Genomic DNA, 13,891 nt, shown 5'->3' with positions numbered 1-13,891 from the left:
TTAAAACCCCATAGTACTCCCAGTAAGAGCACATCAGATATCAGATAGAACTCTGCAATGTATATTTTTAGCAGTTAAAGTTGTCTCAATTTATACTTGGCTAAATAAGATTAGATTCTACTTCTCTGTATCTTTGCCCTAAGAAAGGGAATTAGTTTTGGAAGTCTGCTGTTTATAGAAGCCAGAGACCTCAGCTTAATGAGTCATTTTGCATTTGGAGTTTGTGGCATCATTAAATATGCTGATACTCTCATTCCTCAAGGAAGGGTGGAATTCCATTCTCTGTGCTGTTCTTCTCATTAGCAAGTTTGTTATGCTACAGAGTAGTTCAGAGAGGAAGGGTTTTCCTGTTCCCTAAGGTGATATCTAGGGTGCCTTACCAACCAAAATTTTAGTTCTGACTAGTATTAATTAATGTAATATGTTGCAGCTATTCTAATTAGTGGCTACCATACTTATTAATCTAGTCATGAAATCCTTAATTAGACTGCTTTTCTTTTAGAGGTGGAGACATCTACTAGTCCCAAGGAAATCAGTGATATAATTTACTCTTTCTATTGTATACCCATAGAGAAATATGCATGAAAAATGCTACATGGAATAACAGAAAGCCACATGGATGTTTTAGCAAGGTTCTGGAAGCCAGAACCTAAAAGGAATATACATTTGCTTGGCAGTTAACAGCAGCTAATTGTTGGCAAAATCCACTTTTGCAAATTTGCATTATTTTCAAATGTTTTACGTTTTATTCCTAATTTGTAAATTTATTACACATATCAAAGTTTTTTTTAAAAGAAGTAATTTGTATGCATGAGTATGAAAATATATGATATTCTCCTTATAACTTGAATGCCACAACAAAGTTTCTACATTTCAGTTGCTCATCTCTTTCTGAGATGCTTTAATTTTCTTAATGGGGATTAATGTTTCTGATGCCTTAAATGATGAAGATATATTTCATGCTTTGAATTTGAGCCCTGAAATTATTTTAATTAATTATTTTGCCATCTCATCATGTCTTCTTTACATTGCTTTAAAGTTATCATATCAAAAAAACTTAATCAGTATTTCTTCAGTTAAATCATTGCCTTACAGTGACAGTTTAGTGATTTTCTGGTTGCTACTTGAAAACAAATGTGATGACTATTGGAATGATATTGCAAATTAATATTTTTCAAGTAATTACTATAGCTTTAGAAATACATACGGTTCATTTATTACCTGTACAAGACTAGCTTAATTCTTAATAAAGTTTTATATACATTTGATGCCCTCCAGTGCCAAATAATTTTTTACATCTTGCTGACTTTTGGTCTTTTGCTTCTAAAATCCTCAGTGAGGAATTCTGGCTGTTGAAGTCAATTAGATCTGCAGGTCAGCAGTTTACAGAAGGGAGCTGTTAAACAATATTAAGCTTGTCTGGTTGCATTTTGTTTCCTAGTCAGATTAGATTTTATTCAGGCTGTGAACTGATATAATATACAATATTATATTGGATAAAAATATCAAAAATGCTCTTGAAATAATAAAGGATTAAAGACCTGTTGTTTTCCAGATAGCACCTGTGGATCACCAATCTGAAAACTAGATTTCACATATCTCACCAATTTATGGTTGCTTAACTACATCTTGCTAAGGAAACCTTAAGTTCATGTAATTTGTTGAATCATTAATAATGGTTTATTATCTCAGTGTCTAAATTTAATAACGTTCTAAAATTATAGAAACATGATGATGCCTGAGGAACGTGTGTGAAACTAGCTTCTGAGTTCACAAAGAATCATTAACATGATTTGGGTTTTTATTGGGAAACCTTTTCAGATTAATTAGACCTAGGACTGAATATATAATGATAGGAAATACTTGTGCATGGGTATGAAATGTTCTTTCACATATCATTGTTCAGTTATAATATATTCCCCTGAAATAAAAAGAAGCCATTTTAAGGCTGGAAAAAATGAGCAAACTCTCAAAATTAGCTAGTTTCATATTTCCAAGCTTAAAGAAGCATCTTAGTCATATTTGCAACAATTATATAACACAGCCATTTCTATTTATAAATGATATATATGGGTCATTTCCAGCCCCATTGATTGCATGAAGTATCACCACAAATGGGATGTATCACTGTAACTCAGTGATATGCATCTATACCACACATAAAAGACTGATAGGCACATCTCTAATAGTTCTGAGCAGTCTTTGTCTAAAATTCTGGAAACCTGCCCAGTGATGATAAACAATGTGGAGCTATATTAGAAGTTAGCAGATATTAATGAATGGCAGTTCCTAGCTTCCTTCACCATGAATTTTACTGACTAGTTAATCACAAGAGGACATAGTTTGCCTAATTTTGAACTGAACATTAAGTTTAAATACGTTATAAGGAAGTTAAGCTATGCATTTCCCCACATATTATGTGGGCTTCTTTAAAAATGATGTCATGCTACCGTCCAGATTGTTTGTATATTTCTGGACATGATTCAAATTTTAAGTTACGAATTTTGAACTCTCAAATCAAAGATATGCTCTAATACAGTGGTGGCGAACCTATGGCACGGGTGCCAGAGACGGCACTCAGAGACCTCTCTGTGGGCACGCGCGCTGTTGCCCCAGTCTTAGGCCTTCAGCTGGGTTTTATAAAACCTTTTTGCTTTAGGCTTCTGCTGCCGTGTACAAAAAAAAAGGTTCAATCAATCAATCAATTTCAACTTCTCGCGGGAAAAAAAAGATCTTGCAAAGTTGGAATTGATTGAACTTTTTAGTCTCACCCAGTCTGCTGTTACCACCGCAGCCACACCCACCCAATGGGCCACACCCACCCAATAGGCCACGCCCATCCGGCACTCGATGCGTAAGTGGGTTTTGGGTTGCAGTTTGGGCACTCGGTCTCTAAAAGGTTTGCCATCACTGCTCTAATATTTGGCTACATAGTGCAATGTATATGAGGTCTCACTCAAAACTAGTAAAGCTGCCTACACATCCTTTAATTGTTTATTATTGTGGAAGCCTGTTTGCTTCTGCATTACTTCTCTCACTTCCCGAGATCATTAAGATCTGCAAGAAACAGAACTCTCTCTTGACACACTGTCCATCTTCCCAGACAGATTTGGCATAGTCTTTGCTTCTTTCAGTTCATTTCACACTCTCTTTTTTGGCAACATTTCCTTATCATTTCTTATGGCATTCTTGTCAGAGTCAGTCTTGAAGTTTTTATTTTATTGGGTTCATTTTGGTTGTAAGTGTTGTGCTGATGTCTTGTGCAACCTACTTTGACTGTTATCAGATGGAAAAATGGAATATTCATGAAAATAGTAATTAACCTCAGGCACTCAGAAATAGGTTAAATGCTGGAAATCAGTACTTTCAAGAGAAAATCTGAGATTTAAGCCCTTGGCCAGCCTTCAAGATGATCCTGTTTATTCAGTAACCTCAGTTGTTTTTTCCTGCTGAGAATTGTGTTCTCAAGCTCTTTCTCTAATGACACTGTAATGGTATCCTCCCTAGTGGAATATTGTTTGACACTTGGGGAACTTGTTGCATTTAAAGAGGATGGCACAAAGGAGGAATAAGTGCCACAACCAAGCTATGTGTATTTTTCTCCTTCTACTAAGTAATCCGGGATGTTCTGGTATAAATGGCCCCATGAGATTCACAAACTCTTCTGCAGATTCAGAAACTCTAATGCTTCTGAGGTCATTAAAGCATGAGTTTAAACCCTCTGTATTCAGTGAAAGTTCATGAAGATTTATAGTCCTGATATGTTGCAGTTCTATTTCTGATTCAGAACATCCAGGATCCAAAGTTTTTCAAATTTCTTTAATGCAAGTTTTATTGAAATGAACAGCTCTCCTTTGCAGCAATTTATTGTGTAAATATATTTTATTGGTATTATACAGTAATATTAACTGGCAGTAGATTTAGGATAGTTCTTTTAAAAAAGAAGTCATGTAACAATAAATCATGGGAATCTGAATGAGTTTTTTGTTCCAAAATGTGTCTTAAAAATCTGTTATGTATCACAGAATATTTCTTTTTGTGCTTTTTATTGACATTGTTCTCAAAATTTAAAAGTTTAAAGAAAATGTTCAAATATTTAGAATTATTTTATTTATTTATTTATTTATTTATTTTATGAGACTTATATACTGCTTTAAGTGCAAGCACTCTCTAAGCGGTGTACACCAGTAAACAATTTATATATATATTTACATTGCCCCCAACAATCTGGGTCCTCATTTTACCTACCCCGGAAGGATGGAAGGCTGAGTCAACCTTGAGCCGGTGAGATTTGAACCGCTGACCTGCTGAACACAGTCAGCTAAAGTGGCCCGCAGTACTGCACTCTAACTGCTGCGCCACCTCGGCTCATATTTTATCAGAAACCACTGAATGAAATGGGCAATGCTCTACTTATTGGGCCATGTTTAAAGTGACTTGAAATTACAGTAGCCATATTTTCTTAAGAAAGATAAAGGACAAACCTGAAAAAAGAGGCAAATCTGAAAAAAGTTCATAAGGATAAAAAAATGAATTTGCCTTACAAAGGAAAATTCAAGAGCAAAACCCAAGAAAAACTGCATATTCTAATAAAAATATCTGAAATCAAACAGTATATGTAAATTTATTTCCCTATTTTTCACAGAACTGTGAAAGGTTGCATTTTACAATTTGTGTGGGAAAAGTTAAATATCCAAAATAAAGGACATAAAAAGTGAGTTTGTGAAAAAATAAATCTCAAGTATAGCTTTATAAAGTAAAACACTTTATAAAAGACGTACAGTCATTGTACTTGAAAACCATCTCAATTACCAAGTAGAAGAGGGATGAATAATCTGAAGAGATTCCCAAGTCTCCTTTCTCCACAATAACTGGAGTACTGCATTTCTCACACTTTTTCATGAATTCCCCCCTGAAAACAGCATATAATAGATGAATTAATCTCTGATAAGTTTTAGAAACTTAAATAAATAAATCAGGGAGAGAACTTTCATCACCTCCTCGTGTTATCCATGGCTGCTATGATCCTGTGACAAATAAAAAGAGTGATCCTAAGTTGCCCAAAGTTTGTCTGTCTTGGGGTAGAGAAATCACAACTAGCTTGAAAAATTTGATTGCTCAAAAGACATAATATTTGAAGATATGAATAGAAAACTATACTGAAAATGGATTGGAGTTTTGAAAACAGAAATTAATAAAACATGTTTTAGTACACAGTTATGGACAGCAATACTAAGTCTACTTCTAGAGTGTATATTTATTAAAACTTTATATTTAGATGCTACAGAAGCTGTTCCACAATGTTCAGCTTCAGATTATATCTATACCTCCTAGGGAGGTTTTTGAATAGCAAAACTCTAACAAAATGTAAGCATGGATTTGCTCAGAGTGAAATGCTTTTAAAAAGCCTGGAAAAAAAATCTAATAGGACAAGGAAAGTATCATTTGTGACTCTGACTAAAAAATTCCCCAGAAGGAATTGCTGCTATTGAAAAGATTCTTACTCCACCTTTATGACAGGAACTAAAGAAGGGTTTCTAACAATCCCTTTGGGTATGGTCATGCTGATGGTATGTCTAGGGATAATTCACCAGGTAAACCACTGAGCTGCCCTGATTATTATCTAGGAAGTGTTTGTGTGTGTGTGTGTGTGTGTGTGTGTGTGTGTGTGTGTAGATGTACCTTGAAGTCTTTCAAAGGCCATCCTTTTAAATACATGGAAAATAATTATAGTAATTTTATTAACATTTAAATTAAATTTACTTTTTGTCTTGATCACAAAAGGTTTTTGTCCTGGCTGTAAAGCACTGCCATCTTGTGAAATGTAAGAGATGTGCTTTCTTTGCAGCTGTATTTAACCTGTGGAGCTGCACCCTCATGGAGACCTTGGGGTAGATTGCAGTCATCTGTTCCTTGAGAGCTTATTCCTGATTCTCTTGTATTGGTTATGATCCCCAACGCATAGCTATGTATCACGGTTGTTTTCTATTTCATTATTCTATGGAGTTATAGTACTAAAATATAAGACTCTTAAACTTATATTGAAACAATGTACACTTTGATAAAAATAACATATTTTTTTAGCATGACCCCAACCCATTACATATAAGCCAAGTGTAATTTTGGCTGCAAAATGTTTCATTTTTCTGCCATAAAGAGTCAAGTCCTAATGCCAGTTCCATTGTGCTATTTTTATGCAAAGGAAAAGACTACTGAAACAGCCAGAATTATCAAGACTTCTCCAATTTAAATTACATAACTACCCTTTGAATCTTGGTTGCTATAATGCTGGATGCAGAAATTCTGAGAGTTGAAGTCTGTACAGCTTAAAATTACAGAGGTTGAGAAACACTTATAATGGGAAGCATTCATCAATCTTTGAGGAAAATTAGTCAAATACTTTATGAAATAGAGTTTAAAATGATATATAACTATTGGATTCCCTGATTCTAAAAAAAGAAAAAAAAGTGAGTAATTTGCTCTCATAACAATCTTTGCTTCAGACATTTCTGGAAGGTACAGTGTAAAAAAAAAAAAAGAATCTACCTACAGGCTTTTCTTACAAAAGATATCAAATATCCCATTAAGAGCCAAACTCAACTTGCCATTTATCACATCCACATCAAATTACATCTGTCCCTTCTTCCATAATCACCACACATTTCTAGACTTGGCTATTCATAGAATTATTTCCCACACTTTGTTCAGAAGTATAAACAAGGCATAGGTAGTCCTTGACTTACGACCACAATTGGAACCAGATTTTCATTAACTAAGGAATAGGGTCATAAAATGAGATGTCATATGACCACATTGCTTAGTGACTGCAATCCCAACATTGCTGTTGTTAGGTAAATTTTACTTGTCGTTAGCCAAAATCTTGCCCCAATCCAAGCCATTCCAGGCTTGGTCCCTCCAGCCTCGAACCTCAGTCAGGTAAGGGACTGTCTCCAACTGCCTATCTCCCCCTTCCCCCCATTTCTGTGCCCTGATTTGCAGGGCATTGATCACCCTGCTTTACAGAGCATCATAACCTAGGGCTGCTTGCCATGCCTTAGAAGCTGCAGCTCCCCCAGTCCAGTTGCCCTCATTACTCTGCACTTCAGGACCCTGTCACTCTGTGCTCTGCTGCCCTGTATCACCTTTGCCATCTTCCTGCTCTCGCTGCTAATGAGGCATGTCTGGCCTAACTGCTGAGCCCTGCTAGGGCTGGCTTTGTACTGCAAAAACAGAAAATAAAAGCCAAAAGTAGCTCCTGAGACACAGTATTCCAAAACAGCCCTTTGCAAAGATCTCATAGGCAGCCCTGGGCTGACTTTGAGCTGTTTTGGCTCCCCTTTTCGTAGTGCAAAGTCATTCTCTGAAATCTTGTGATTCTGTAGCTAATCTGTCCCAGTAACTAGAGCAGGCACATCTTATCAGCAAGTGGGAGCAACAAGATGGCAAAGGTCAGCTGGGGTGGCAGAGGGCCTAAAGGCCATAAATGAGATGAGAGATAGGCAGGTGGAGGAGTTGAAATGCCCCTGTGGTTGTGTGGGGAAGCTGCCAAGTGCCTGAATTCCACTTCCTCCCTCAGCTATTACATCTGTTCAGAGTTCTTAACTCATTGCTGAAAGTGTTCATTATGCCTTAATCAGAATGTGCAAAATGTTCCATACATATAGCACCAAAGGTTGCATCCTGAATTTTCTTTGACCACGCACATTTTGTGTCTGTGGCACAGTCAATCAGCATGCAGCATTTTAGAATAATTAAACTGCATTGTCACTCCAGTGCTTTTGAAGTGCTCACTTAGTTATAAAGACTTCCCCTTGTTTTGTATGTTGTTGTAAAAATAAAGTGGGGAATCTGACCATATTTACAGTATTTTCTGTTGGGAGTTGTTCATAAATAATGGTTACTAATTATTTGTTCATTATTTGTAATTAAGCATAGCTTGGCAAATGTCACATATTCGAAGCTTTCAATACTTGCTGGTATAATGTTTGTTAGTTTGACATATAGTCTTACTGAATTAACCTGCTCTTGTCTGATAAAGAACACTGTGATCCTCCATGTGTTTTTCTATGGTAGTTTTGGAGCTGTGTTCTGTGCCTGTACAACATATTATGGCAAGTGATGAAGTGACTTCTTTTCCTTCATCCTTTCAGTTAATTCTGTGTGTTCTTTTCCGCCCACCCATTCCTTTGTCCTGTGCGGCTGATTAAACCTGGCTAGGACCCTGCAGTGGGACACAGACCCTTCAGTGCTCCAGCTTCAGTCTGACTCTGAACTTGGGTATATGTCCACTCTTGTTGTTTTATGTTATAGTATGACTTCATTGCATGAACTGACTTCCTAAGTAGGTTTTTTTTCTGTATTATTCTCTTCTCTATCCTTATTGTTGTGGTTGTTATTAATAACTTTATTTAATTCTATTCAACTTTCCACATCATTTGTTCAGTTCTGAAAATTTGGGAGGAGTCATATTATGCCAAGACAATTTTAGCAAGACTCTCTGAAAGGGTCACTTCTGAGCCATCCCAAATTTATTCAGATGTGGAGTTGTATCCAGTGGTGGGATTCAGCCAGTTCGCATCACTTTGGTATAACCAGTAGCTAATTTTTTGTTGCCCAGGCCCAGAATGGACTTCCAGAAACAGCATCCACACAGAGAACTGGTTGTTCACGTATTTGAATCCCACCACTGGTTGTGTCGTCTACTTTCACAGAACTCTGGGAGTTGTAGACTTCTTTTTGTTTCACTGGAGATGGAATGTTGAAGCAGCATGTTTGTGGAAACTATAACATGCATGTGGATATAGTCTAACAATATGTATTTCTCTAACATAATCAGCATGCCAAATACTTTCCCTACTATGCTTTTGTGTTCATTGCTAGCAACGTTCTTTATTTAATATAGTACATCAATATCTTTCTCTTTTCTCCTATACAATCTTATTTGTATGATAATTTTGAAAGTTGCAGCCAATAAATAATGAATGTAATTAATCTTTAATTCTTTAATGTAATACTTCTGTCCTGATTGTTTTCAACTTAAAAAGGCTGTCATGTTGGGGAGCAAGTCATCACCATTAGCATCATCCATAAGAAAACCTTTGGATACTACTTCCGCCATATAAGTGTTTGTAGGAAAAACAAAATAAATGTATAGCTGCAATTCGGAGCTTTCTTTGGAAATATTTCTGTTTGTCTAACAAAACAAAAAGGGGTAGGAAAAGGGTTAATGATAGGCAAATGGGACAATTTGGTACAATCCTAACAGTTTGGATTTTGTAGATATTTTGTGAATCCACCCACCTACCCATAGGCATCTGTTACAGATTGTAATGACAGGATATATTGTGCAGTGACATAAATCACAGGGTCTATGTCATGATGCTCCAATTCTTGTTTTATCACTTGCCTTATCCCCTAGTTGCTTGTGCTTATTCTTGCCATTTTATGAGAATATTTATGACATGTTCATAGCTTTGCCTGCTCTAACACAGATAAATATGTGTTATTATTTCTGGAGTAAGGATAGCATAAATAAAATGTAAATTTAGAAGGAACTCTATTTGATATGCGAGAGTTTATTTTTGAATGTTTAGCCTATAAGAATGATATGAAAAGGTAGCCTGACTTGAAGAACACTTCAATGCTTTTAGCATACTCTTAAACATACAAGTACTGGTTTATTTGCATTCTACAGAAAGAAATCTAAGAATGTTGAAGAATTCATATTGTACATCATAATAATGTGTTTGATCTTTTAGAGCAGTGATAGTCAACCTGTGATACTCTACATGTTACTTCCAGTGTCCCTCACCAGTAGTCTGGTGTCCTGGTATCCTGGGAATTACAGTTTAGCAACATATGAGTATCACGGGTTTTTAATTCCTCTTATAATACTTTATGGTGGTGTTTTATTCAAACTACTATGGTAGATAAAAAGATCATCCAAGAATTGGAGAAACAAAAACTATGCTTTTCTTTTAAAGGCTAAGTTGTTACAGAGGTCAGTATCCAATTCGTGGAATTTTTTGCTAGGTGCAATATTCCAAAACAACCTGGAATGCAAATCTTATCTCCCTGGTTTGCATGAATATCTTGCCCTCTAAACTAAGAGAGAAATCAAGAGAAAAGATACCTCATCCTGGGAAGCTGACCCCCCCCCCCAATAGAATTTGGAGAAGCTTGTTTCAGTCCTCAATGCTGTGTGTGTGTTTGTTCTAGCCGCCGTTTACACAAGCTTGGAATCTCCAAGATCACCCAGGTGGACTTTTTGCCCCGGGAAGTGGTATCCTATTCCAAGGAGACTCAGACACCGTTGGATACTCATCGCTCTGAAGGTAACTTTAACTTTTTATACTTGCAAAAGGAATTTTATTTCAGTATTATTTTAAGATATGACAGTAATTGATACTTCAATATTAATTCATATTCTTTATTAGGAATCACAAATCAACTTTTGCTGGCTTGTTTTAGAAGCAGTCTTTCTCACAATTGTTTGATTAAAGTTGCTTGCTGGCTTATTTCTGATAGAACTAAGTTTTTTAATTATTTACTTTTCAAGCTCAGCTAGGCAACTTTTTTCTCTTTAGTTTTTTTGTTTTTTTGTTTGTTTTTTGGATGGTAGACATCATCCTTGACCATCACTAATACTCTGCTTCTCTTTTAAGCCTTTAAATTACTTGAGCCCCAAGTAATTAAATAAAAGCTAAAATTAGATTCTTCCTCTCTGATTATCTCCTTGCAATTGAAGGGCTGTGATTTAAACAGCAGGGCCTTTTGGTGCAAACATTTCACCAATATAGGCAATTAGCTGCAGTGTTGTTACTTTAGAAGATCTTCCGTTGGGGGGAAAAAAATCATTTTTTCATCATACTGAGTTCGCGTTCCTTATGCTCTACATTCCCTTTTGTCTGTGCATATTTCAACATGTTCTGCTTCTGCTGAGTTCTGGAATTTGGGACAGGGGAAAGAGTGTTGTGATGTTGATTATTTCTGATGGTTAAACACACTTTGTAAATTTGATTTTACTGCCAGCCTACTCTTTGGTGAAGAACAAATGAGATATAACCTTTTAAATAAATTCATTTTCTGGGACATTTGCCTATGGGCACTAGATTTCTTTTCTATTATGTCCATGACCCCTTTGGCATTGCTCCATTTAGTTTATGAAAAAACAGTCATTGCCTCCAGATTTAATGGAGGTTCATTTCAGGAGGTGTCAGTGCTCATCATAGAAAATACCAGTTTGGAGAAAGGTGATCTGAACATTTACTGCCTAAGCTGATGCCTGGAACAGGTTCCAAAATGTTCAAAAACATTGTTTCTTCCTCAAAAATGGGTATTGATGAAATTAATGTGCCATTAGCTGCCTATGATAATTTGAATCCAACATAAAGCTATTATTTAACATAGTTAAAAATTCTATTATGTAATTTGTAAGAAAAAGACTGCTCCAAATCAGAAACCTGGAAGCAACTTTTCTAACAAATTTCCTTTAAAGACATTCATTCTATAGACTAACATTGCTCTCCTTGTACAATGTCTGCCACACTTCTTGTAGATTTTTAAAGGTGAAAATCAAGTTATTTTGCAAGAGAAATATGATTTATCAATGGCAAAGGCTTACTCTTCTACTGTATTTCATTGTTTTAAAAGGGAATTTTATTATATACTTCAGAAATTTACAAAGGGTACCCTCTAGTGGTTCAATTAAAACTGACATGGGGGAAATAAAGAAAAAAATAGCTTGCAAATTGGTGGCTGTAGTACATATGGACATAAAACTGTATATATATATATGTGTGTTAGATTATAGAATTTTCCTCTTACCATATTAATTCTTCTTATACATGTACTTCTGCTTTGTTCCCAGAACAAAAGTAAGTCTTATTCAATTTTCATAAAAATTAAGCTGGATGATGCTTCTTTATAGTTTTTAGCTTTCCATTTAATTAATATATAAACAAGTGCAGTGCCAGTTCAATGGTATATGGTGATCCTAGGCCACATTGACTGATGGTGCCACTTCCCAACAATACAAAGATTTGTATTTTTAGAGTTATTTGAAAAAAAAGTGGTATTGGCACACCTAAAGTTTGCTGCCCTAAACCAGTGCCTACTTGGGTATCCCTTAAAGCTGGTCCTGAACAGATGGATCAGGAAGCCTAGGAGGTGTCAAAGGCCTGCAAGCATGTTAGGAATCACAAGCAGCATCTGGAATAGCTCAGTAATAACAATTCTCTTGTACTCAAGACAAAGAAGAATTTCCTCCGTCCGTTGTTAGTTAACAACAAAGATAGTCACTTGTCTGAGATGGTATAGATTCTCCTGCTTAAGCGGGGGGCTGGGCTAAAAATCACCAAGGTCCCTTCCAGCTTCTATTCTATTCTATTCTATTCTATTCTATTCTATTCTATTCTATTCTATTCTATTCTATTCTATTCTATTCTATTCTATTCTATTCTACTCTACTCTACTCTACTCTACTCTACTCTACTCTACTCTACTCTACTCTACTCTACTCTACTCTACTCTATTCTATTCTATTCTATTCTATTCTATTCTATTCTATTCTATTCTATTCTAAGGACTGCTGTAGGAAACAGAGCCAATTCTCAGTTCTAGGAACAGGGTTAATCATACCTTGCCTAGAACATAAGTGACAAGGAACAGAATTCCTTGACCAACTGAGTTGTGTAAAGAAAGCAAAGAATGGCTACCTCTGTTTGTTGTGAAAAAGAATTCTGAAATTTTCATTTGCTTATGGCACTCCAAGGGAATTCTCTGTAGAATAGGGTCATTGGTTTAGGTTTCTGTCATGTGACACAGTCTAATGCAGCACTCCCCAACCTTTTTGGCACCAGGCACCAGTTTCATGGAAGATAATTTTTCCACAAACTGGGAGGGGGGAGACTGGCTGTGTGGTCTGGTTCCTAACAGGCCATGTACCAGTAATGGCCCATGGCTTGAGGATTGGGGACTCCTGATCTAATGTATACCACCCATAGTCACTTGTCTGTGAATGAACAAATAACAATAATTAGATGATGAACTTAGGAAACTCGGGTTCATCTTCTTGCTTGACCACAGTGCTTAATGGGTGCCTTTGAACCATTTATTCTCTTTAAATTCAGCCTAACTCATGGATTTGTAATGGAAAGCCCCCCTAGACAGTACCAGAAGTACTTCTCAGACCAAAAGAGTAAGTTCAAAGAGCTTTCATCTAATACTTATTTATACCTGGATAGAATACTTTATTTTCAATAGAGAACCGTGATCTGTTTCTTATTACTACTTCATATCTCTTTTATTGCTTCCTGGGGGATGATTTATGATTTATTTTCCTCATTGTTTGTTCATCAATGTAAATATTCAGCAAGGTTCCCAGTTCAATCCATTAAAACAAATGGGCAGTTGACATGCCTGATGAAAACTAGCCCCAGATGATGGCTGATGGCTTTGATCTAAGAGTCTTCATGTCGGCTGCAAGTAATTGGCTCTGTGCTTTTCTCTCATCCTCCTGTTCTGACATTTGAAAGCAGCACTATGTTGTGCACTTGGAGATGACCCCTGTATATAAACGTAACCCCATTTAGTTAAAAAAAAAAGGGAAAAGAAGGAAAAGAAAACATTTTCAACTAGGAAAAGTCCTGCAGCTCAGCATATCTATCTAGTTAAAGTTCACTAGTCAAAAAAATTCCTTTCATGATCTAAATGGGTTAATGCAGGTATTTCTTTATATGCCACAGATGTATAATAGCTGCAAATAGACCTATTCAATTTTGTAAAAGCAGAGATGTGACTTTTACATTATAGGCAGTCTTCAACTTACAGTGGTAATTAGGACGGGAATTTCGGGTGCTAAGTGATATGGTTGTAAATTATTCCTGGTTGT

At 36.0% G+C, this 13,891-nt stretch overlaps 1 protein-coding gene across 9 annotated transcripts in view; it reads left to right on the top strand.

Annotated features, from left to right (window-relative positions):
• The window catches only part of DYNC1I1 (dynein cytoplasmic 1 intermediate chain 1), a 252,049-nt gene that overhangs the window by 24,811 nt on the left and 213,347 nt on the right, over nucleotides 1-13,891 (top strand). For 5 of the 9 annotated variants that reach the window (XR_005556459.1, XM_039341465.1, XM_039341463.1 and 2 more), the window contains exons 5-6: nucleotides 8,218-8,277; nucleotides 10,219-10,334. Coding sequence is in view for 8 of the 9 variants with exons in the window: in XM_039341465.1 (XP_039197399.1) it covers nucleotides 8,218-8,277; nucleotides 10,219-10,334 (176 nt within the window). In the remaining variant the exon portion in view is untranslated. The remainder of the gene's footprint in view (nucleotides 1-8,217; nucleotides 8,278-10,218; nucleotides 10,335-13,891) is intronic. The other 4 variants (XM_039341469.1, XM_039341467.1, XM_039341468.1 and 1 more) reach the window with 1 other exon arrangement.

Source organism: Crotalus tigris, unplaced genomic scaffold, assembly GCF_016545835.1.
Source record: "Crotalus tigris isolate CLP2741 ecotype Arizona unplaced genomic scaffold, ASM1654583v1 scf7180000017765.3138416, whole genome shotgun sequence".
In the NCBI taxonomy this organism is placed as follows: domain Eukaryota; kingdom Metazoa; phylum Chordata; class Lepidosauria; order Squamata; family Viperidae; genus Crotalus; species Crotalus tigris.
This window is presented reverse-complemented; position numbering and strand designations above follow the sequence as displayed.